The sequence below is a fragment of the Salmo salar genome, chromosome ssa03 (genome assembly GCF_905237065.1).
Source record: "Salmo salar chromosome ssa03, Ssal_v3.1, whole genome shotgun sequence".
Lineage (NCBI taxonomy): Eukaryota > Metazoa > Chordata > Actinopteri > Salmoniformes > Salmonidae > Salmo > Salmo salar.
This window is the reverse complement of record NC_059444.1, coordinates 33,947,637-33,971,156: the sequence shown is the minus strand read 5'-3', so window position 1 is coordinate 33,971,156 and position 23,520 is coordinate 33,947,637. Positions and strand designations below refer to the sequence as shown.

The window sequence follows — 23,520 nt, the reverse complement described above, 5'->3', positions numbered from 1 at the left end:
GTCGGTGGTTTCTGGTTATTGTGCAATCGAGTTAGTCATTAACTGCTGACACGCCATAAAAAAAACGAAATCTAGCCGGGGCTCAGATTGTCTGTGTGAGAACAAAGAAGAAAGGACCATGGGCTTTCTGCTGCTGATCCTTCTGGCTCTGCTAGCCTCTGTCCTGGGGGGCTTCTACCTCCTGGGGGCTGTCAGGCAGCGTCGACCCGGGGAACCCCCCCTGGACCGGGGCCCCATCCCCTGGCTGGGCCATGTCCTTGAGTTCCGCAGGGACACAGCAAAGTTCCTGGAGAGGATGAAGGGGAAGCATGGGGATATTTTCACCGTGCAGCTGGGAGGATTCTACTTCACATTCCTTATGGACCCTAGGTCCTTTGGGATGGTTGTGAAGGAGGCCCGCACCAAACTGGACTTCAGCAAGTTTGCACAGCATCTGGTGCAGAAAGTGTTTGGTTACCACTCCGACCACAGGTTTCCTCAGATGTCCAGCAACAAGCACCTGATGGGGGACGGTTTAGTAGTCATGACACAGGCTATGATGAGCAACCTACAGAATCTGATGCTGCACAGTGTAGGGACAGGGGATAATAACCATATGACCTGGAATGAGGACGGTCTGTTCAGCTACAGCTACAACATTGTCTTCCGGGCAGGTTACCTGGCTCTGTTCGGTAATGAGACACCAAAATCCACAGGGAGCATGGAGAAAGCCAGAGAAGTCGACAGAGTGGAGTCCCAAGAGCTCTTCCTTGAGTTCCGTAAGTATGACCAGCTCTTCCCCAATCTGGCCTATGGGGTCCTGCTTCCAGGGGAGAAGAGAGAGGCGGAGAGGCTGAAGCGGCTGTTCTGGAACATGCTGTCAGTGCAGAAGGTGAAGACCAAGGAGAACATCAGTGTCTGGGTGCGTGAGCAGCAGCAGGAGAGGGAGGAGCACGGTATGGAAGACTTCATGCAGGACAGGTACATGTTTCTTCTCCTTTGGGCCTCACAGGGCAACACAGGCCCTGCTGCCTTCTGGCTCCTCTTCTACCTCATGAAGAATCCAGACGCCATGAGGGCCGTGCAGGGGGAAGTGGAGGAGGTGCTGAAGGAGACGGGCCAGGAGGTGAAGCCCGAAGGCCCTTTCATCAACCTGACCCAGGACATGCTGCAAAAGACGCCCATCCTGGACAGCGCCGTGGAGGAGACACTCCGCCTCACCTCCGCCCCCGTCCTCACCAGGGCCGTGCTCCAGGACATGTCCCTCAAGATGGCCGACGGAAACGAGTACCACATCAGAGAAGGAGACAGAGTAGCCCTGTTTCCTTACACTGCTGTCCAGATGGACCCGGAGGTCCACCCCGACCCACTCACCTACAAATATGATCGCTTCCTGACCGCAGAGGGGAGCAAAAAGACTGACTTTTACAAAGGTGGGAAAAAAATTAAATACTACAACATGCCATGGGGTGCTGGGATCACTATGTGCCCAGGACGCTTCTTCGCCACCAACGAGCTGAAGCAGTTTGTCTTCCTCATGCTCACATACTTTGACTTTGAGCTCAAGAACCCAGATGAAAAGATACCTGATATTGACACCAAGCGCTGGGGCTTTGGGTCCATGCATCCAACCAGAGACATCCAGTTTAGATACAGACTCAGGTTTTAAAAATGGTTGACATACACAAACCAGCCTTTGACAACATTTAGACTACTGTTAATCTGATGATGATTATTCTAAACTGTGTCTAAACATTCATTTATCTAGAGTACATAGTACAGTAAAATGTGTTACAGTATTACAATAACTGGATATAATTGCTGTGTTAATTTAGATGAAAAATAATTTACCTTTTCTCTCTTTGAAAATGACTGGAAGGAATATTTTTGTTTATGCTTAGAGTCAACTGGAAAGTAGATATTGCATAATTGAAAGCACTCTAAGAAAAAAAGGTTTCAAATGGGTTCTTCAGCTGTCTCCATAGGAGAACCCTGTTTGGTTCCAGGTAGGACCCTTTGGGTTCAATTTAGAACCATCTGTGGAAAGGGTTCTACATTGAACCCAAAAGGGTTTTACCTGGAACCAAACAGGGTTATTCAAAGGATTCTCCTATGGGGACAGCCGAAGTACCCTTTTAGGTTGTAGATATCACCTTTTTTTCTAAGAGTGTAGAATACACCTCTTCAGAATGGCATGGCTCCCAAAGTTTTAGTACGTATTCTAGGTAATACCAATTCCCCAGAAAGTATACTCGGTCACAACAGACTTTATATGGGCAAATAAAACTCATAGAATATAAACAAAAGTCTCCCTTTAGGGTGGTTTTAACCTTCCAGACTTGGAATTGTATCAACTCGCTGAGGCTTTTACTTGCCTTATATTGTTAAATGTGCTAAAGAGGAAGATGCGCCTGCATATTGAAGATGCACCTGCTCATCCCCAAAATCTTTTCATGTATCTATTTTCAAAGGACAAAGCTAAGAACATTACCCTCTTCATAGTTAAGGAAAAAAAACATGGAAGAAAACGTAGCGTATTCTACAAGTAACAATATCACTCCCAAAAAACACAACCGTATAGAAGAATCCTTGGATAGCTTTTCAGAATTCACCAATAAATTGGTCCACATGGAAAAACTAAAGGCATAGAAACCGTAAATGACTTGGTTATAGGAAATAAATGTATTTCCATGACAGCATTAAAAAGCAATTTTGAATTGACCAATGTAGATATTTTCAAGTACATGTAACTTAAACGTTTTATATCACGAAATTTCAATTTGAAATCTTTTTTTTTATACATCAGAGCAATCTTGAGGGAATCCTATTTGAGTCAGAAAAGGATATTCATATGATAGGTAAGATATATAAAACCTTGCAGAGAGCCTATCCAACTGACAATCTCTTAGAAAAAAATATAAACTATTGGAACCAAGACTTATAAGCAACTAATATTAGCACAAGATGGAGGGAATGTTGGAACATAGCTAACGAAATTACAGTAAATGAAAATGTGCACTTAATCCACTATTAACTAATGTATAGAATTAATTATACAAGAGACAAATTTTACAAATTCAACAGCACAATGGCAGAGTCATGTCGATGGCAAAAAACAAAATAGTGCAGTTGGAGGCCATGTTGCCGGAGAGTGATGCTGAGGGTGTGAGCATGTTGGTCTGGGCAGGTGTGATGTAGTTGATGTTTGTATTGTTTCAAAACATTTCATAAAATCTTACCAAAAAAAAAGAAAGGCACAGGTGTTCTAAACTAACTCCATGTAGGAGATGAGTTGACATTTATTTAAAGCTACTGCTGTGTACTGTATTGTTGCTTGTATTATCTTTTTAGTCTGGTTCACTTGGGAAGTTATTCATTACACTTTCTATAGTGTATCAATACACTCAGTCACTACAAAGATACAGACGTCCTTTCTAACTCAGTTGCCGGAGAGGAAGGAAACCGCTCAAGGATTTCACCATGAGGCCAATGGTGACTTTAAAACAGTTAGACTTTAATGGGTGTGATAGGAGAAAACTGAGCATGGATCAACAACATTGTGGTTACTCCACCATACTAAACCAATTGACGTTGTGAAAAGAAGGAAGCCTGTACAGAATACAAATATTCCAAAACATGCATCCTGTTTTCAACAAGGCTCTAAAGTAATACTGCAAGAAATGTGGCAAAGCAATTCACTTTTTGTCCTGAATACAAAGTGTTATGTTTGGGGCAAATCCAATTCAACACATCCCTGAGTACCACTCTCCATAGTTTCAAGCATAGTGGTGGCTGCATCATGTTATGGGTATGCTTGTAATCGTTAAGGACTGGGGAGTTTTTCAGGATAATAAATAAACAGAATGGAGCTAAGCACAGGCAATGTCGCCGAGGAAAATATGGTTCATTCTGCTTTCCACCAGACACTGGGAGATGAATTCACCTTTCAGCAGCACAATAACCTAAACCAATAAACCACACCTAAACACTTGAGTTGCTTACCAAGAAGAAAGTGAATGTTCCTGAGTGGCTGAGTTACAGTTTTGACTTAAATCTAATTGAAAATATATGGCAAGACCTGAAAATGGTTGTCTAGCAATGATCAATAACCAATTTGACAGAGGTTGAATAATTTTTTAAAAAATAATGGGAAAATGTTGCTCAATCCAGGTGTAGAAAGCTCTTAGAGACTTACCAAGAAAGACTCACAGCTCTAATCGCTGCCAAAGGTGCTTATACAAAGTATTGACTCAGGGGTGTGAATACTTATATAAATGAGATATTTCAGTATTTCATTTTCAATAAATTAGCAAACATTTCTAAAATCATAGTTTCACTTTGTGATAATGTGGTATAGTGTGTAGATGGGTGGAGAAAAATACATAATTAATATATTTATAATTCAGGCTGTTACACAACAAAATGTGGAATAAGTCATGGGGTATGAATACTTTCTGAAGGCACGGTATGCCACAGTGTGGACACAAAAGGCAGATGTCTAAATCAGTCTGACATTACTAAAGTTTTCCCAAATCCACACTCTACATGGACTACTCAGAAAAAGTAGCGAGAATTATATAATGTGGGGGCATTCAGTTTAATCCACCCTGAACCACATAAACAGCTACTAGGCCTATTTCGTAAGACTTGTACCCATTTGTGCCCTTAAAGAGAGACTGCCTTTAAAAAGCAATGAATCCTTTTGAAAAATGTCTATGTGGCATCCATATGAGTCAGAAGCAGTTATTCTAGTGTCAAAATTGACTAGTGTAAATAGGATACTTTTGGTCATAAAGTCAGTCTCGTCTAAAATGGAATTTGGAACATCCTGTGCGTCACAACAGGTAAATGACGGTTGGGTTTTGATTGACCCACTAACATGTGGTGAACAGCTGCGGTGATTGCTCTCTATCCAATAGCATAGACAGTGAGACAGACCTGCCCAGCAGCTACGTTTACATAAGATAACACGTTGTGCATTTTTTTTTTTACTTGAGAAATACTGCACCAAACACCTTAGTTAGATGTAAAATTGCTCAACTAAAACATCCTCGGCAAAAATGTACAAATTAAATTGTCACGCCGACTCATGCTCCCTCCCTCCGGCGCTCGAAGTCGCCGTTCTACTAACCATCAGCCCTGGCAACTATTATTACGCACACCTGTTCCCAATCATTAAGCACACCTGGTCATCATTTACACTGTGATTACTCCCGCTTTATTTATCCCTCAGTTGACATCAGTCATTATGTAATATTGTTTTCTCTCTTTCTGTACGCTGCTCATGTTTGCTCATCAACATCGTTTCTTTATTAAACTCACCTACTGCATCCTGACTCCCAGTGTATATTTTACATAAATACAGATTTCTTGAGTTATCTTAGATTCATTCTGGGGATTTTGAGGAAGTGAAATAGGCTTCCGCATCTACAGTTTATCATGGGGGACAAACATCATTAACCAAACATGGAAATCGGTCAGGAAACACACCTCGAAGACTGAAATCTTGTTTTTCTAATGAGCAACAGAAAAACACACGTGCCAATCGGCGTGTTCAGTGGCTCTTTAAGAGCAAAGGCAAATTGGTGATTTGTCTCTACAACAACTGTATGTAAAACTGAAACACTCCATTTAGTATGATTGGTTACGTATCATATAGTATATATTAATTTGTGGATGTTCAACACCCATTTCATATATGTTACGAATTACAATTCATATTATATGTTACGAATTTGCAAAACATATGTTACGAATCATGAAAACGTATTATATGTTACGAATTTTGAAAACCTATGTCATGTTATGAATTCTAGCTAGGTGCCTAATGTTAGCTAGCTGGCTAACGTTATCTAGGTTAAGGGTTAGGGTTAAGTTTAGGAGTTAGGTTTAAGTTTCGGGTTAGGGGAAGGGTTAGCTAACATGCTAAGTAGTTGCAAAGTAGCTAAAAAGTATTAAGTAGTTGAAAAGTTGCTAATTAGCTCAGATACTAAAGTTGTCTGTGATGAGATTCAAACTTGCAACCTTTGGGTTGCTAGATGTTCTCATTCTACGCCAACCCATCCACCCCGACCAAAAACCCTACTTACGTGTTTGCCATAAGTAACAATCTGTCTTATTTAACCGTACCAAACCTAACATATCATACTAATTTGAGTGTCTTGGATTTTAATCTATGGGACCAGGCTATGAATCAACATGTAAAACTGATTGGATTTGCAAAAAGTCAACAACATAAGGGCATTTTTTTCACAACTTTTTACCTAAATCCAATGACATGGTGAAATGTTTTGTTGATTTCACGCTGAATTCATGTTAGTTGACAACTCAACCAAATGTAAATCGAAACTAGATGTTGAAATGACATCTGTGCTCAGTGGCCAAGCTATGTGATTAAATCTGAACTTTCAACTTCATATCATACTCCACATCATACATAGAGAACTTGTGAACGGCAACCAAAAGTATATGGGTCTCTGTCTCACAGTCTGATACATCAACAAATAATTTGTGGAAAGGAATATTATTGGTTGAGAAGGTGGCATGGTATATCCTTGCTTTAGTTCAACATTATGGCCTATCATTCAAGGCTCAAATTCATATTTTGTATTTGGTGAATATTACCTCATAAATAGCTACAATGAAATGAAATGTCTTAATTATTTGCACACACTATTTGGCTATACCCAATGAAAAGGTTACATTCTCAATTGTATATTGAGAATTATTTGTGATTTATCATTATGGTCTTTTTGTATTAATTTAATTAATTAATTTTATTTTTTCTTATATGGGTTTTCCTGTGATACATAATTTGGGGAAAGAAATACAAAAATAGCCCACAACTGGCCAGTAATAGGGTTAGACTGAGCAGTCACCTTGCATTAGGTTTCTTCTTAATGTTGGGCAGCCCAAGATGGCAGGGAAATATACAGCACTTCAGCTTCCATAGTGCTGCCTGCATTGTGTTCAACAATATGGGCCATGGTTACTGAAAAGAGCACATACAGTGTGATTGTGCTGTGATGCCTGGGGCAAGATAATCATCTGTTCCAACGTGGAATATTTACTCCCATTTTTCCATTGGTACCTTACAACTGAGCACTGGCAACTAGGCCAGGTACTGTAGAAGACCTGTTTACAACAGTGAACAGCTTGAATTTGATTTACACTAGCAATAATAATAAACAGCATGTCACGTCCTGACCATAGAAAGATGTTATTTTCTATGGTAGAGTATGTCAGGGTGTGACAGGTTTTTTTTCTATGTTTTCTATTTCTATGTTGTCAGGTTCTAGTTTTGTATTTATATGTTGGGGTTTTGTGTGGGATGATCTCCAATTAGAGGCAGCTGGTCCTCGTTGTCTCTAATTGGAGATCATACTTAAGTAGGGTTGTTTTCTATCTGGGTTAGTGGGAGATTGTTTTTTGAGTAGTGCATGTGTTCATCTCTGCATCACGGTTTGTTGTTTTGTTCTTTAGTTTATGTTTCACAGTGTAATAAAATGTGGAATGACACACACACACACACACGCTACACTTTGGTCTGGTTCTCCTTATGACAACCGCGACACAGCATAACAATCTTGTATGCACGTTGTGCCATTTGAAAGACACACTGTCATTTATTCCAGTTTTGAGTACCTTTGTTCTGGATAAATCCACACTCTGACATTTTCTAATCTTTCTGACAGCCCTGTCTAAACCATAATAGAAAAAGGTTCTGTTGGTTGGTACTTTTTCTTGGATAGGGCATACATTTCATACATTTGATTTTAATGGATTGCCTTATGGCCAAACGTTTATGTATCTTATGTATGAAATGTATACATTGGAGAGGTGAAATACCACAGTTTTCATTTGAATACAATTGAAATAGAACCTCCTCATTTGCTTATGACATGACTATTCACCTTTTACGTTTCTCCACATTAATACGTAAAGGTTGTCTATTTTACTGTACATATTTAGAGAAAACTGTAGAGGTTATTCTTTCCGTCTGAGTTGCTTCTGTGAGACGCACACATACACACGCTGTTAGTTAAGTCACAAGGCTCTGTACTCGAGGTTCAGAGTAGCATCAGTAAAACCTTTCTGGGTGAATGAATGGCTGTGACAGAACAGAAGTCATCCTGGATGAAATAAACAAATAGTAGAGCTACAGTAGTAGAGCTAGAGCACCAGTCATGAAGGCGACTGACTGACCAAGCCAGGGAACAATGGGGCCATTGGCAGGAGTCCTGAGTGTCCTGCCTGTACTTGGTGGTGAGGAGTTTTGAAGGAAAATGAGCCATTGTCTCTCTGTCATCCTGCTTCCGTCCCTCGGGGAAGCTAAGCAACGTCTCTGGAAGCCATCCCAGAATGCTCCACTGTGAAGAATACTAGTCTGGTCAAACCTAGCCGGCCCCATGGAGAGGTAGGTGCTTTTTTTCCATTATCCATTTGCGATGCTCTTGTTTTACCTCAGGGGGCTCTTGTGATGTATTTCTTTTAATGTAATGCTATGTACTGTAGTTAGATATGAGTCCACTAAAGCGCATGGGAGGAGAATCAATCTCCTTGTGGAGAATCGTTTTTGTATTGTCCCTTCAGTCTGCCATACAAGTACTACATGCAATGATAATGTAGATTATAATAATCATATAGTTTTATAGTCAAACTTTCTTTGCTGGCAGTGTGCAAAATAATCATATTTTTTACTTTGTTTTATTTATTTTATTACAGAATATTTAATATATTTCCTTTATCATTATAGATATTTTATGTGATATGAAAATGATTGAATATATATTAAAATATATGTAACGGTCGTCGTATATAGTGGACCAAGGCGCAGCGGGTTGAGTGCTCATTTTATCTTTTATTGAACACTTAATGAACAAAACAAGAAAACGTACGAACGAACAGTATTGCAGGCTAACACAGCAGTGCAAAAACAACTTCCCACAAGGGACAGGTGAAAACAGGGCTACCTAAGTATGACTCTCAATCAGCAACAACGATGTTCCTGATTGAGAGCCATACCAGACCAACACAAAGAAATACACAACATAGATAGAGCATAGAAATACACAACATAGAACATAACCAAAACCCCAGAATACTCTGAACAAACACCCCTCTACATAAACACATATATCAACAAACCCCGAACCACATAAAACAAACACCTCCCTGCCACGTCCTGACCAAACTACAATAACAAATAACCCCTTTACTGGTCAGGACGTGACAATATATGAAAATAAAATATTATTTACTCTCCAGGCTGTTATTCCAGAAAAGGCACCAGGATGATAAGGCAGACACCCTCTACATGAAAAAACGTGTTATTTCCAACAAAACTTTCTTGGGTTCTCATAGACCAGACCAGGTCACTTACATTATTAAAGAGTGCCTTTGGTCATCAGCCAGTTAAATGGTACCTCAGGTTATCCTCCAGTTACCTGTTGGCACAATTCAAAAGTACATGCTGTATATTAGCAAAGCAACAAGGTCATTGACCTGACACTCTAGGTCATTGACCTGACACTGAAGCACATTTGAAATCTGACAGAAAGTTCCCAAAAATGTTATCTTCTCTGAAAACACATTACTATTCAAATGTTTTTCAGCCGGACATTGCTGCTATACAGTATTAGGGCATTTCAGTATTATTATGCACATGTTCAATGACTTCATTGGTAGTCTGTATGTAATCAACATTCTCAGTATGGCAAACCTCTAGACATGTGCTGTGTTGACAAAGTAATAGTTACATAGTGGCAATAAAACCTATTGAGATTCATATCTATTATTCTGCTGGCATTTCTACACTGGCGATTGCATGTCACTAGGCCTTCCTTGCTCATAGTATTGCATGCAGTGTCCTACTGTACAGCTGAATATGCTCAGTGTAGGCTCACCTCAGGCCAACCACCTGATGCTTCCTGTGAGTCTGAACCAACAAGTCAGAAAATACTGATCCCTTATTTTAAGAATGATTATGCATAAAATATACAATATCTTCTATATTCTCAGTGTACAAATGGGAAAATAATTGGGCTTTTGCTATGCAGGAACAAAGCCACTGGGCACAAACTGGTTGAATCAAACATTTTTCAACATCCTTTGTCAAAGTATTGAGGTGGAATCTAAGTCGAAAATACATTGGATTTGAAAAAAGTAATCAACGTAAATTATTGCTTTTTCCGGGTGAAACTTCAACCACAGGATTCTGTCACCATAGTAACCAACTTTCAACGAAGATGCACGTCTGCATCTCAACCAAAAATCTAAGTTAAAGAATAGGACTGAATCAAATCAAACTTTATTTAAAGTGCATTTAAAGTTTGATTTGATGTAGTCCTATTCTTTAACTTAGACTTTTGGTTGAGATGGAGACGTTATTCCAACCTATCAATTATTAATTTGTAGACAAACTGGAATTAAAGCCAGACTAAGTCAGTGGCACAGATGGAACGATCCAAGCAGTAGACACATTTCCTTGCATTGACAACCAAACACTATTCAATATCACTTTTGAAATACAATAAATAGCCTATTGTCGACAAGTTTACAAATTATATGTTGGACTTACGTCACCAACTCAACCAAAAATAAAAGTTGAAGAATGGGATTAAGCCAGTGGCTCAGATGGAACTATCCAAGCAGTAGATACCACTCCTTTAAATGTTGATATTTGGTTGCATTGTCAGCCAAACACAATATGACCTTTACAGTAAATAGCTTAAAGTTAAGGCCTTCTTACACACTAATGTAACATTCAAATCAAATTGTATTGGTCACATACACATATTTAGCAGATGTTATTGTGTCTGTAGCAAAATGCTTGTGTTGAGGCCTAATACTGTTATGTAGTCTGTACATTTACATTTTCGTCATTTAGCAGACACTCTTATTCAGAGCGACTTACAGTAGTGAATGCATACATTTCATACATATTTTTTCCCGTACTGGTCCCCCATGGGAATCAAACCCACAACCCTGGCGTTGCAAACACCATGCTCTACCAACTACTCTACCAACTGAGCCACACGGGACCTGTAAACTTGATGATTAAGATGGAGGCATGCGTGGCCACGCAGTCATGGGTGAACAGGGAGTGTAACGTCTGCTTCCAACTCACACCCTCAAACACCTGGATCCCCTGAACGCAGCTCACTCTCCAGATCCCAATCACCTGAATTCTAATCACCTGTTCACACACCTATATGTCATTTTGACACACTATTTAGTTCAGTTCTTTGCACCCCATCACTGTGAGATATTGTTTGTTTTGTGACACACGTCTTTCTCGTGATTTACTCCTCCAGTGTATGATAGTTTTTGCCTGCCTCACTAACGACGCCTTTTGCCTATTCCCTGCCTGTATTTTAGCCTATCGGATTTCCTGTTATCTACCTACTTCCTAATCTCTCAGACTACGTTACTAGCCTTTTCCCTGCCTGTACTGTTGCCCTTTTGAACCCCCTGTGTATGACCTTCTGCCTGCCCCTGAACCCAGCTACCTGCCTCCTCCTGTGGTCCATTGCAATAATCACCTGCTGCGCTCTGCGCTTGAAACCAGCTCTCTGTCTCCCATCGTGTTCAATATAGGGAGTACAGGAGGTGGCTGAGTATGCACCCTTGTGGGGCCCCTGTGTTGAGGATCAGCGAAGTGGAGGTGTTGTTTCCTACCTTTACCACCTGGGGGCGGCCCGTAAGGAAGTCCAGGACCCAGTTGCACAGGGCGGGGTTCAGACCCACGTCCCAAGCTTAATGATGAGCTTGGAGGATACTATGGTGTTGAATGCTGAGCTATAGTCAATGAACAGCATTCTTACATAGCTATTCCTCTTGTCCAGATGGGATAGGGCAGTGTGCCGTGCGATGGCGATTGCATCATCTGTGGATCTATTGGGGCGGTAAGCAAATTGAAGTGGGTTTAGGGTGTCAGGTAAGGTGGAGGTGATATGATCCTTAACTAGCCTCTCAAAGCACTTCATGATGACAGAAGTGGGTGCTACAGGGTGTTTAGTTATTTAGTTCAGTGACCTTTGCTTTCTTGGCTACAGGAACAATGGTGGACATCTTGAAGCACGTGGGAACTGCAGACTGGGATAGGGAGAGATTGAATATCTCCACAAACACTCCAGCCAGCTGGTGTGCGCATGCTCTGAGGACGCGGCTAGGGATGCGTCTGGGCTGGCAGCCTTGCGAGGGTTAACACGCTTAAATGTCTTACTTACGTCGGCCACGGAGAAGGAGTAACACATCCATGGTCATCATTTCTATATATGAAGTGTGCATGTTCAAGATAACATTCATAGGTTATCGCAGGTCTATGAGATCTTCACAATCGCTGTAATAATCTGTGCAGAATCTCGAACGGCATCGATCACTTGCACACTGCACACTGCAATCCAGGTCATTTGGCTGTGCTAATAGAGAGAAGCATAGTGATAACACATTAATACTGTATGTTGTATAAATAAACAAAATATATGACAGTGTATTCCCATTTGAACTTTGATATGCTTTTAAATGGTTGAAAGAGCATTTCAGTGACAACTAAACCAAAAATCAGACACTGCATAGTGATAACGCATTGGAAATTCAACAAACTTTTGGCTGTCTTTTTGATTGGGTGAATATAGGTTGTAATCTCATTGATCAATGTTTCAACCAAAAATTACCCAATTATCCACATTGAAGTGACGTCGTGTGCCCATTTTCAAGGCTCTGACCGTGTGAAAGATGCACCATAGACTAAGCCATCAGATTCAACACATTATTTAAGTACAGCTAATGTGTTTCTATAACCATTTGCATAAATATATGCAATGTAGATGTGATGTAGATGTCTAATTAGTGACCAGCTTTTAATTGCGTCCCATGAATCTCAACAACACGTACCTTTTGAAACTCTACGGTGTAGCTACAGTCCAAGCAGAATAAAAGCTTGTTAATTCTCTTACTAAGTAGGCTTGATATGATCTGATTGCCTAATTCTGACCAAACATTTGCTGTAGCATTTGTTACAGGCTAGGCTAAGGGTTGTGTAGTGGTACAAGATAGCCTTTTGTCATATTGTTTCAGCCTGAGACAGCAATGCATGCATGACCATTCAGATACATGGATGCCACCTAGTGTTTTAAAACCTCCGGTGGCGAAAACAGATGTGATGGTTCGAAATTACATACTGTACCATTAACAATGAATATGACCTCTTGCATTAAAGAATACGATTATATTATTTGCATATTGCACATGATGTATTCTCTCCCTACCTGTGAATACAATATATTTTATTGTTTGACCAATCAAAATAAAAAATGTAAAACATGCAACAATGCATTAGTAAGTGGATTTTAATGAGGTTATACACCACATCAATTCTTATAAATATTGTATTACCATGTATTTTCTGACCTCTTATCTGTATCAAAGTATTTTTTTATGAAATCAGCATCATCTTTTTATACTCTAGCATTATCTAACTATCAAACATACTCCACATAAAACCATAAACAGGCCCTAACGGGCTGACATCAACACCTTGATCTTATTACTGTACTAGTCATGTAATATCACTTAGACGGTGGCAGGAGCAAGAGTCATAGATATACGATTCTGCTGTCAGCTATTGTTGTGTAAGACAACACGGCATGGAGGAGCTAGGGAGCGTTGGCTGATGCTATCATATTAGGCCTGTGGGAGCGCTGCCAGTGGCTGAAGTTCACTGAGTTGGTGGTTCTGTCTCTTACACTGCAGTAAAAGGCTGGCTTACTAAGAGCTCTGGGGGTGTTGCTTTACTAAGCATTTCTCTGCTACTGAAATCCAAATGACCCCGAATAGGTCTGCTGCTCTTCGGGCCAGGCCTGGGTCCACCCCATGACATGGTCAGTTATGACAAGATAATGTTAAAGTTTAAGGACCTCCAGCACTCCAAGCAAGCTTTGTTGTTTGTTGCTTGGTTTGTTTTAAGGGGAAGTTGTGTGGAGTGATTCTCCTCTTGACCTGATAATCATGCAATGTATTTCAGAGCACATCAATATTAGAACATTACAGTCATTCTTTTGCTGTATAAATATGAATGTAATTTTTTATATAAATATATGTGGATCTCATGGCAGAATCCTGTTTGAGTTTTTTTTTAATTCTGTATGGAGGGCATCATTATATAATCCAGAAAGTGATTATTGCACATTTATAACAGAGAGTACTTAATTGGTAATCTTCTTAAATTAGGGTAAAGCAGGGGCTTGAAGATATTTGAAATTGAGTTTTAGTGTAGGGGTTTTATAATAATGGGAAGTGCGAAAAATGTGTGTGAGAAGAGCAGGAGAGTGTGAAGTGACCAAAGGTTGTGATGTGGGTCGCATAAGGATGACATGAAGTCAGCTAGTAACTTCACAAACATCTAATCATCTTGACAGACAATATCTTAATTGTGAGCTGTAGGATATAACACTTTCAAATCAATTTTTTTCTCTTAAGATTCAACTTAGATATTAGCACTGCTTTCTCTTGCTTGCTGCCTTATTGAAAGTTTATAACAATGCCTGGTGCTTTCACCTCAGAACCCAGGTGAATGGAAAATGTGGTGCTCTTCTGGCAATTTTCATGCATTTTTACATGAAGCGGCTTAGAGTGTCTTTGATATGAGCGAAAGACATGGTCCATGCCAAGTAGACAGTACTTGGCACTCTTTAGAACATATATGGGTGAGGAAAGATACTGTATATAAATGCTTTTTAGATATTCCCGAGCAATCAAGAAACATTCCCACAACATTAGCTAAGCTTCTGTCACGGTTGTCGTATGATGAAGGAGCGGACCAAAGCGCAGAGTGTGTATCGTTCCACATTTTCTTTATTAAACTGTGAAACTATGCAATACATACAAATAAACTAATAAACAAAACAACAAACCGTGACGAAGCGGTGCAACATACACTAACTCAAAATCCATTCTCCCACAACCCCATGTAGGAAAAACAACTACTTAAGTATGATCTCCAATTAGAGACCAGCTGTCTCTAATTGGAGATCATCCCAAAAAACAACATAGAAATACAGAAACTAGAACATAACATAGAAAATCTAAACTAGACAACCCCGTTACGCCCTGACCTACTCTACCATAGAAAATAACAGCTTCTATGGTCAGGACGTGACAGCTTCCCATGAAGATATAGTTAGGGTTTACCTAACATTAGGATGATAACCCAAAAACATTCAAAGAATGATAAAAAAATTAAATAATTTAATAACATTTTCAGAAAATGTTTTAAATTAAATATCCTTGGAATGTTCTACTAACATTCACTAAAATGTTGTGCTCAACAGCTGTAATAACCACCACAGAACATTCCCCAAACGTTCTCATTAGGTTTCCAGGTAACGTAATAACAGAATATACCAGTGATGTTTTTAGACATACTGTCGCAACAAAATGTGAGAGCAATATAAATGTTTCTGAGTAAACATTACGGGAATGTTTTGCTAATGTTGGTGGAGATTCTATTAAAAACACCCATACCAACAACCACCATGCTCTCAAAAAGTTATAGCGTGACGTTGTGTCATTGTCACGACTGTCGTAGGAATGAGCGGACCAAAGTGCAGCGTGTGTCGTTCCACATTTTATTTATACTGTGAAACTATGCAATACATAAATAAACTGAATGACAAAAATCAACAAACCGTGACGCAGAGATGAACACATACACAACTCAAAATTAGTCACCCACAAAACCCAGGTGGAAAAACCACTACTTAAGTATGATCTCCAATTAGAGACAACGAGGACCAGCTGCCTCTAATTGGAGATCATCCCAAACAAACCCCAACATAGAAATACAAAACTAGAACCTAAAAATAAAAATAGAAAACATAGAAACCCCCCCCTGTCACGCCCTGACCTACTCTACCATAGAAAATAACATCTTTCTATGGTCAGGACGTGACAGTCATGATTGTTGCAATAACGTTCCCTAAACATTCTTCAGAAATCATGTCTGGATTCAATTCAATTGGTTCTGAGAAAGAATTACTGGAACATTCCGCTAACTTTAATGGAGATGTCATCCGAGACACCTACCTATGTATAGGATCTTAATTTGACCAGTTTCTCACAGCAGGAAAATAATCCTAGTAATGTGAATTACTAGGTGTATTATATTTAATTGAAATGTTGGTATGGGTTAATACATTTTTTGTTAGGGCAAATCAAGTCTGAAATGTTAAAGTGGTAATTAAAAACTTTAAGAATTTTTAAACCTTGAATACACTACACATTTTTTTTTACTGTGGTGCACGAAAATTTGTCCTGCAACAGGGTGGTCTAATTAAGATCCTGTATAGGCCTAACAACCAATGATGTATATTGATAACAACAAACAGCCCAGCAAACTGGGAACATTCCCAGAACATTAGCTAACATTCCAATTAAGTTCCAGTTAGGGATTGAGCTAACATTAGGATGATAACATCCCACAAACATTCAAAGAATGTTTTTGATCACCAATATATACTGCGCAAAAAAATAAAGAGAACACTTAAACAACACAATGTAACTCCAAGTCAATCACACTTCTGTGAAATCAAACTGTCCACTTAGGAAGCAACACTGATTGACAATACATTTCACATGCTGTTGTGCAAATGGAATAGACAACAGGTGGAAATTATAGGAAATAAGCAAGACACCCCCAATAAAGGAGTGGTTCAGCAGGAGGTGACCACAGACCACTTCTCAGTTCCTGCTTCCTGGCTGATGTTTTGGTCACTTTTGAATGCTCGCGGTGCTTTCACTCTAGTGGTAGCATGAGACGGAGTTTACAACCCACACAAGTGGCTCAGGTAGTGCAGCTCATCCAGGATGGCACATCAATGCGAGCTGTGGCAAGAAGGTTTGCTGTGTCAGTCAGCGTAGTGTCCAGAGCATGGAGGCGCTACCAGGAGACAGGCCAGTACATCAGGAGACGTGGAGGAGGCCGTAGGAGGGCAACAACACAGCAGCAGGACCGCTACCTCCGCCTTTGTGCAAGGAGGAGCAGGAGGAGCACTGCCAGAGCCCTGTAAAATGACCTCCAGCAGGCCACAAATGTGCATGTGTCTGCTCAAACGGTCAGAAACAGACTCCATGAGGGTGGTATGAGGGCCCGACGTCCACAGGTGGGGGTTGTGCTTACAGCCCAACACCGTGCAGGACGTTTGGCATTTGCCAGAGAACACCAAGATTGGAAAATTCGCCACTGACGCCCTGTGCTCTTCACAGATGAAAGCAGGTTCACACTGAACAGACGTGACAGAGTCTGGAGACGCTGTGGAGAATGTTCTGCTGCCTGCAACATCCTCCAGCATGACCGGTTTGGCGGTGGGTCAGTCATGGTGTGGGGTGGCATTTCTTTGGGGGGCCGCACAGCCCTCCATGTGTTCGCCAGAGGTAGCCTGACTGCCATTAGGTACTGAGATGAGATCCTCAGACACCTTGTGACACCATATGCTGGTGCGGTTGGCCCTGGGTTCTTCCTAATGCAAGACAATGCTAGACCTCATGTGGCTGGAGTGTGTCAGCAGTTCCTGCAAGAGGAAGACATTGATGCTATGGACTGGCCCGCCCGTTCCCCAGACCTGAATCCAATTGAGCACATCTGGGACATCATGTCTCACTCCATCCACCAACGCCACGTTGCACCACAGACTGTCCAGGAGTTGGCGGATGCTTTAGTCCAGGTCTGGGAGGAGATCTCTCAGGAGACCATCCGCCACCTCATCAGGAGCATGCCCAGGCGTTGTAGGGAGGTCATACAGGCACGTGGAGGCCACACACACTACTGGGCCTCATTTTGACTTGTTTTAAGGACATTACATCAAAGTTGGATCAGCCTGTAGTGTGGTTTTCCACTTTCATTTTGAGTGTGAATCCAAATCCAGACCTCCATGGGTTGATAAATTGGATTTCCATTGATTATTTTTGTGTGAATTTGTTGTCAGCACATTCAACTATGTAAAGAAAAAGTATTTAATAAGATTATTTCTTTCATTCAGATCTAGGATGTGTTGTTTAAGTGTTCCCTTTATTTTTTTGAGCAGTGTATATTTTTTAAGAAAATGTTTTAAATGAAATGTTCTCCTAACATTGATTAAAATGTTGTTCACAAAATCTGTAACAACTACTACAAAGCAACATTCCCATAAGGTTCTCATTAGGTTTCCAAGGAATGTAATAACACAATGTTCCGGTAATGTTCTTGGAACATACTGCCACAACAAAATGTGGGAGCAATAAAAGTTGTTCTAAGGAAACATTGCAGGAACGTTCTGCCAATGCTGACTGATATGTTATTCAAAAGACCCTTAACAACAATCAGGGAATATTCCTAAAATGGTCTCATAAAGTTATAGCGACGTTATAACATGATGGTTCTAATAAAGGTCCCTGAACATACAGCGCATTGCAAAAGTATTCATCCCCCTTGGCGTTTTTCCTATTTTGCTGCATTACAACTTGTCATTTAAATAATTTTTATTTGGATTTCATGTAAGGGACATACAGAAAATAGTCCAAATTGGTGAAGTGAAATGAAAAATATTGTTTAAAAAAAATTGGTGCGTGCATATGTTTTCACACCCTTTGTTATGAAGCCCCTAAATAAGATCTGGTGCAACCAATTACCTTCAGAAGTCACATAATTAGTTAAATAAAGTCCACCTCTGTGCAATCTAAGTGTCACATGATTTGTCACATGATCTCAGTTTATATACACCTGTTCTGAATGGCCCCAGAGTCTGCAACACCACTAAGCAAGAGTCACCACCAAGCAAGTGGCACATGAAGACCAAGGAGCTCTACAAACAGGTCAGGGACAAAGTTGTGGAGAAGTACAGATCAGGGTTGGGTTATAAAAAAAATATCAGAAACTTTGAACATCCCACGGAGCACCATTAAATCCATTATTAAAAAATTGAAAGAATATGGCACCACAACAAACCTGCCAAGAGAGGGCCGCCCACCAAAACTCATGGACCAGGCAAGGAGGGCATTAATCAGAGAGGCAACAGAGACCAAAGATAACCCTGAAGGATCTGCAAAGCTACACAGCGGAGATTGGAGTATCTGTCCATAGGACCACTTTAAGCTGCACACTCCACAGAGCTGGACTTTATGGAAGAGTGGCCAGAAAAAAAAGCCATTGCTGAAAGAACAAAATAAGCAAACATATTTGGTGTTTGCCAAAAGGCGTGGGAGACTCCCCAACCATATGGAAGAAGGTACTCTGGTCAGGTGAGACTAAAATTGAGCCTTTAGGCCATCAAGGAAAATAGATGGCGCTACATACAGGGAAATTCTTGAGGGAAACCTGTTTCAGTCTTCCAGAGATTTGAGACTGGGACGGAGGTTCACCTTCCAGCAGGACAATGACCTTAAGCATACTGCTAAAGCAACACTTGAGAGGTTTAAGGGAAACATTTAAATGTCTTGGAATGGCCTAGTCAAAGCCCAGACCTCAATCCAATTGAGAATCTGTGGTATGACTTAACCTGTTGGGTCTAGGGGGCAGCATTTGCACGTCTGGATAAAAAAAATGTACCCGATTTAATCTGGTTACTAATCCTACCCAGTAACTAGAATATGCATATACTTATTATATATGGATAGAAAACACTCTAAAGTTTCCAAAACTGTTTGAATGGTGTCTGTGAGTATAACAGAACTCATTTGGCAGGCAAAACCCTGAGACATTTTCTGACAGGAAGTGGATACCTGATGTGTTGTATTGACTTTAAAGCTATCCCATTGAAAAACACAGGGGTTTAGGAATATTTTGGCACTTCCTATTGCTTCCACTAGATGTCACCAGCCTTTACAAAGTGTTTTGAGTCTTCTGGAGGGAGATCTGACCGAACAAGAGCCATGGAACGGTGATGTCCCATTAGACACCTGGCGCGCTACTTCATGTTGGGTACCCTCGTTCCAATACGTTATAAAAGGCTATGCATTCGTCCACCTTGAATATTATTCATGTTCTGGTTAAAAAAGGCCCTAATGATTTATGCTATACAACGTTTGACATGTTTGAACGAACGGAAATATATTTTTTCCCCTCGTTCATGACGAGAAGTCCGGCTGGCTTACATCATGTGCTAACGAGACGGAGATTTTTGGACATAAATGATGAGCTTTTTTGAACAAAACTACATTCGTTATGGACCTGTGATACCTGGAAGTGACATCTGATGAAGAGAATCAAAGGTAATGGATTATTTACATAGTATTTTCGATTTTAGATCTCCCCAACATGACGTCTAGTCTGTATCGCAACGCCGTATTTTTCTGGGCACAGTGCTCAGATTATTGCAAAGTGTGATTTCCCAGTAAGGTTATTTTTAAATCTGGCAAGTTGATTGCGTTCAAAAGATGTAAATCTATAATTCTTTAAATGACAATATAATATTTTACCAATGTTTTCTAATTTTAATTATTTAATTTGTGACGCTGACTTGACTGCCGGTTATTGGAGGGAAACGATTTCCTCAACATCAATGCCATAGTAAAACGCTGTTTTTGTATATAAATATGAACTTGATAGAACTAAAAATGCATGCATTGTCTAACATAATGTCCTAGGAGTGTCATCTGATGGAGATTGTAAAAGGTTAGTGTATCATTTTAGCTGGTTTTATGGTTTTGGTGACCCTGTCTTTGACTTTACAAAACATTACACACAACTCTTGTAAATGTACTGTCCTAACATACTCTAAATTTATGCTTTCGCCGTAAAACCTTTTTGAAATCGTAAAACGTGGTTAGATTAAGGAGATGTTTATCTTTCAAATGGTGTAACATAGTTGTATTTTTGAAAAATTTGAATTTTGACATTTATTTGGATTCAAATTTGCCGCTCTTGAAATGCACCTGCTGTTGATGGAGTGCACCACAGGTGGCACGCTAGCGTCCCACCTAGCCCCAAGAGGTTAAAGATTGCTGTACACCAGCGGAACCCATCCAACTTGAAGGAGCTGGAGCAGTTTTGCCTTGAAGAATGGGCAAATTCCCAGTGGCTAGATGTGCCAAGCTTATAGAGACATACCCCAAGAGACTTGCAGCTGTAATTGCTGCAAAAGGCTTTAACAAAGCATTGACATTGGGGGGGGGTGAATAGTTTTGCACGCTCAAGTTTTCTGTTTCTTGTCTTAATACTTTCGCAAGCCACTGTACTTCCACAATAAATTGTTGGAGTAATAGAAGTTGTTTAAAAAAAAAACATTCCTGGAGTATTCATCTATTGTTGATGGAGATAATTACTTGTAACACATTTAACAGCAAACAAGACACATTCCTGCGAGACTCTTATACATTTATTCTGTAAGGTTATAACATGATGATCCAGAATTGTTCTAAAAACATACTTCAATGATGGAAGTAGTTCTGAAAACATTGCTGCAATGTTCTGCTAATATTGATCTGTAATATAACATTATTATATGAAGATACCAAACTTTGAAAAAAGGGCACTTACATCATTATATTTTATAAGGGTATTGTTATACATAGCTATAGCTTTTTTAAAGAATGATAATCAAGTAGATTTGAACCTGCGATCTACCATTTTCAAGCCCTGTAGGATACTTAGTCTGCTGCACAACAAGGATCCTAATGTTTCTATTGGATTTCCATTTGTACTGAAATCCTTAAATGATGATCCAAACTATGGCTACTGTATGTCTTAGTACATATGCACATCTGTGTACACCTCACAAAAATCTGCCAGGCAATAATTTAACATGACTTCTGAAATCAAGTTTGTAGGGAAAATAAAAGTCAATATATACTGTAAATAGGACTGGTAGAGTAAGTAACAATAGAGGATATTTATTTTTCTAGATTTAGTTATCCTATCTTTTGCAAAGACAAAAACAACAACCTGGAAGTCAGAGTAAAGGTGTAAACAACTTGTTATATATGTTAGGCCTATTCCAGTGGCACAATGGATTAATTTCAGGGATAGCACTCCAAAGCTCCCAGGTTCGATCCCAGCTTTGGACTATATGTCAGAACTATGTTTGTACAATAACTGTATTATAAATTATCATGTGATTCCAAATAAATGCCATATATTTTTCAACTTCACTGTTAGCCTACACCTGTTGTTTATGAATTATGTGACAAATAAAATTTGATTTGATTTACATGGATTATTGTAGAACTAACTTCCTCAACAATAAGATAACACTAACACATGAAACAAACCTCTGTGGACTGTTCAAAACTTAATTGTATCATTCTGGGAACATAGGAATAACATTCTAAGAACATTGAGGGAATGTTTTGTGCACCCTGATGTAAACATTGTAAGAATGTCATCACAACTGGACAGATTTTGTGTTTTAGGAACCTATCTCTTGTGATATACCCACACTGTTCCCACAACCTAATTAAATGTTCTGGGAACCTTTAAAAAAACGTTGTTTTTTTTAAATCTGGGAACATTCTTGTAACATCAGGTGAATGTTTTTTTCACCCTAAATGAAACTTTTAATCATCTGCACAACTTGACAGTTTTTGTGTTTTGGGAACATATCTTTTGTGATGTCCCCACCATGTTCCCACAAACTAATGAAACATTCTTTGAAACGTTTAATCATCCGCACAACTCGACAGTTTTTGTGTTTTGGGAACATATCTTTTGTGATGTCCCCACCATGTTCCCACAAACTAATGAAACATTCTTTGAAACGTTTAATCATCCGCACAACTCGACAGTTTTTGTGTTTTGGGAACATATCTTTTGTGATGTCCCCACCATGTTCCCACAAACTAATGAAACATTCTTTGAACCTTTAAAGAACAGACAAGGTGTGTTCTGGGAACATTCTTGCAACGTTAAGCGAATGTTTTATACAAACATTGTATAATCATCAGCACAACTGGACCATTTTTGTTATGAGAACATTAGCTGCAACCTAACGAATGTTCTGGGAACCTTCACAGAACCAAATTTGGTTTACTGGGATATACCAAACTTGTAGAAAAAAGCTAAACCAGAGGATTGATGGAGCTCAAGTAAGACATCCCATTTTTTGGCATCATCCATTTAATGAACAAACAAATAACACTTAATCTGCATCAACAACATTTAAACCAGAGTCCTTATCCTTACATCCACCTCAGGCCAAGTGCAACATCTGCCTGAAAGCCAGAGTACTGATACATAACTTTTTACTGACAACAGAATAGACAAGGCAATATATGTTTTCATTACATTTCCACTATTTCTCTCAACTTACATAAAAATGAAAGGGACATTAAGGTCTGCTCATCATGTTCTACCTAAAGGCAATGTCAGTCTTGAGGCTGTTCAGTTCTGTCTCAGTATACTGTCGTACAGAATGTCTGCGTAGAGAAGACTTAATTCTTAGTGTGTTTATACTATCTGAACACAGTAAAACCAAAACCTCCAGTTAGATAGTTAGCAGGCCTAGTGTTCTCATGGAACATATTTTTGGGGGGCTGTATGTAGAAATGCACTCTTTGTCCGTTTTTGCTCTA

The 23,520-nt window shown here is 39.7% G+C and overlaps 1 protein-coding gene across 1 annotated transcript; it reads left to right on the top strand.

Moving 5' to 3' along the window:
• The first annotated feature begins 73 nt into the window (after positions 1-73).
• On the top strand, positions 74-5,309 carry LOC106599887 (5-beta-cholestane-3-alpha,7-alpha-diol 12-alpha-hydroxylase). The gene has a single exon (XM_014191239.2). The coding sequence runs from the start codon at positions 119-121 to the stop codon at positions 1,646-1,648; it is 1,530 nt and encodes a 509-aa protein (XP_014046714.1). The 5' UTR covers positions 74-118; the 3' UTR covers positions 1,649-5,309.
• Positions 5,310-23,520: the final 18,211 nt, after the last annotated feature.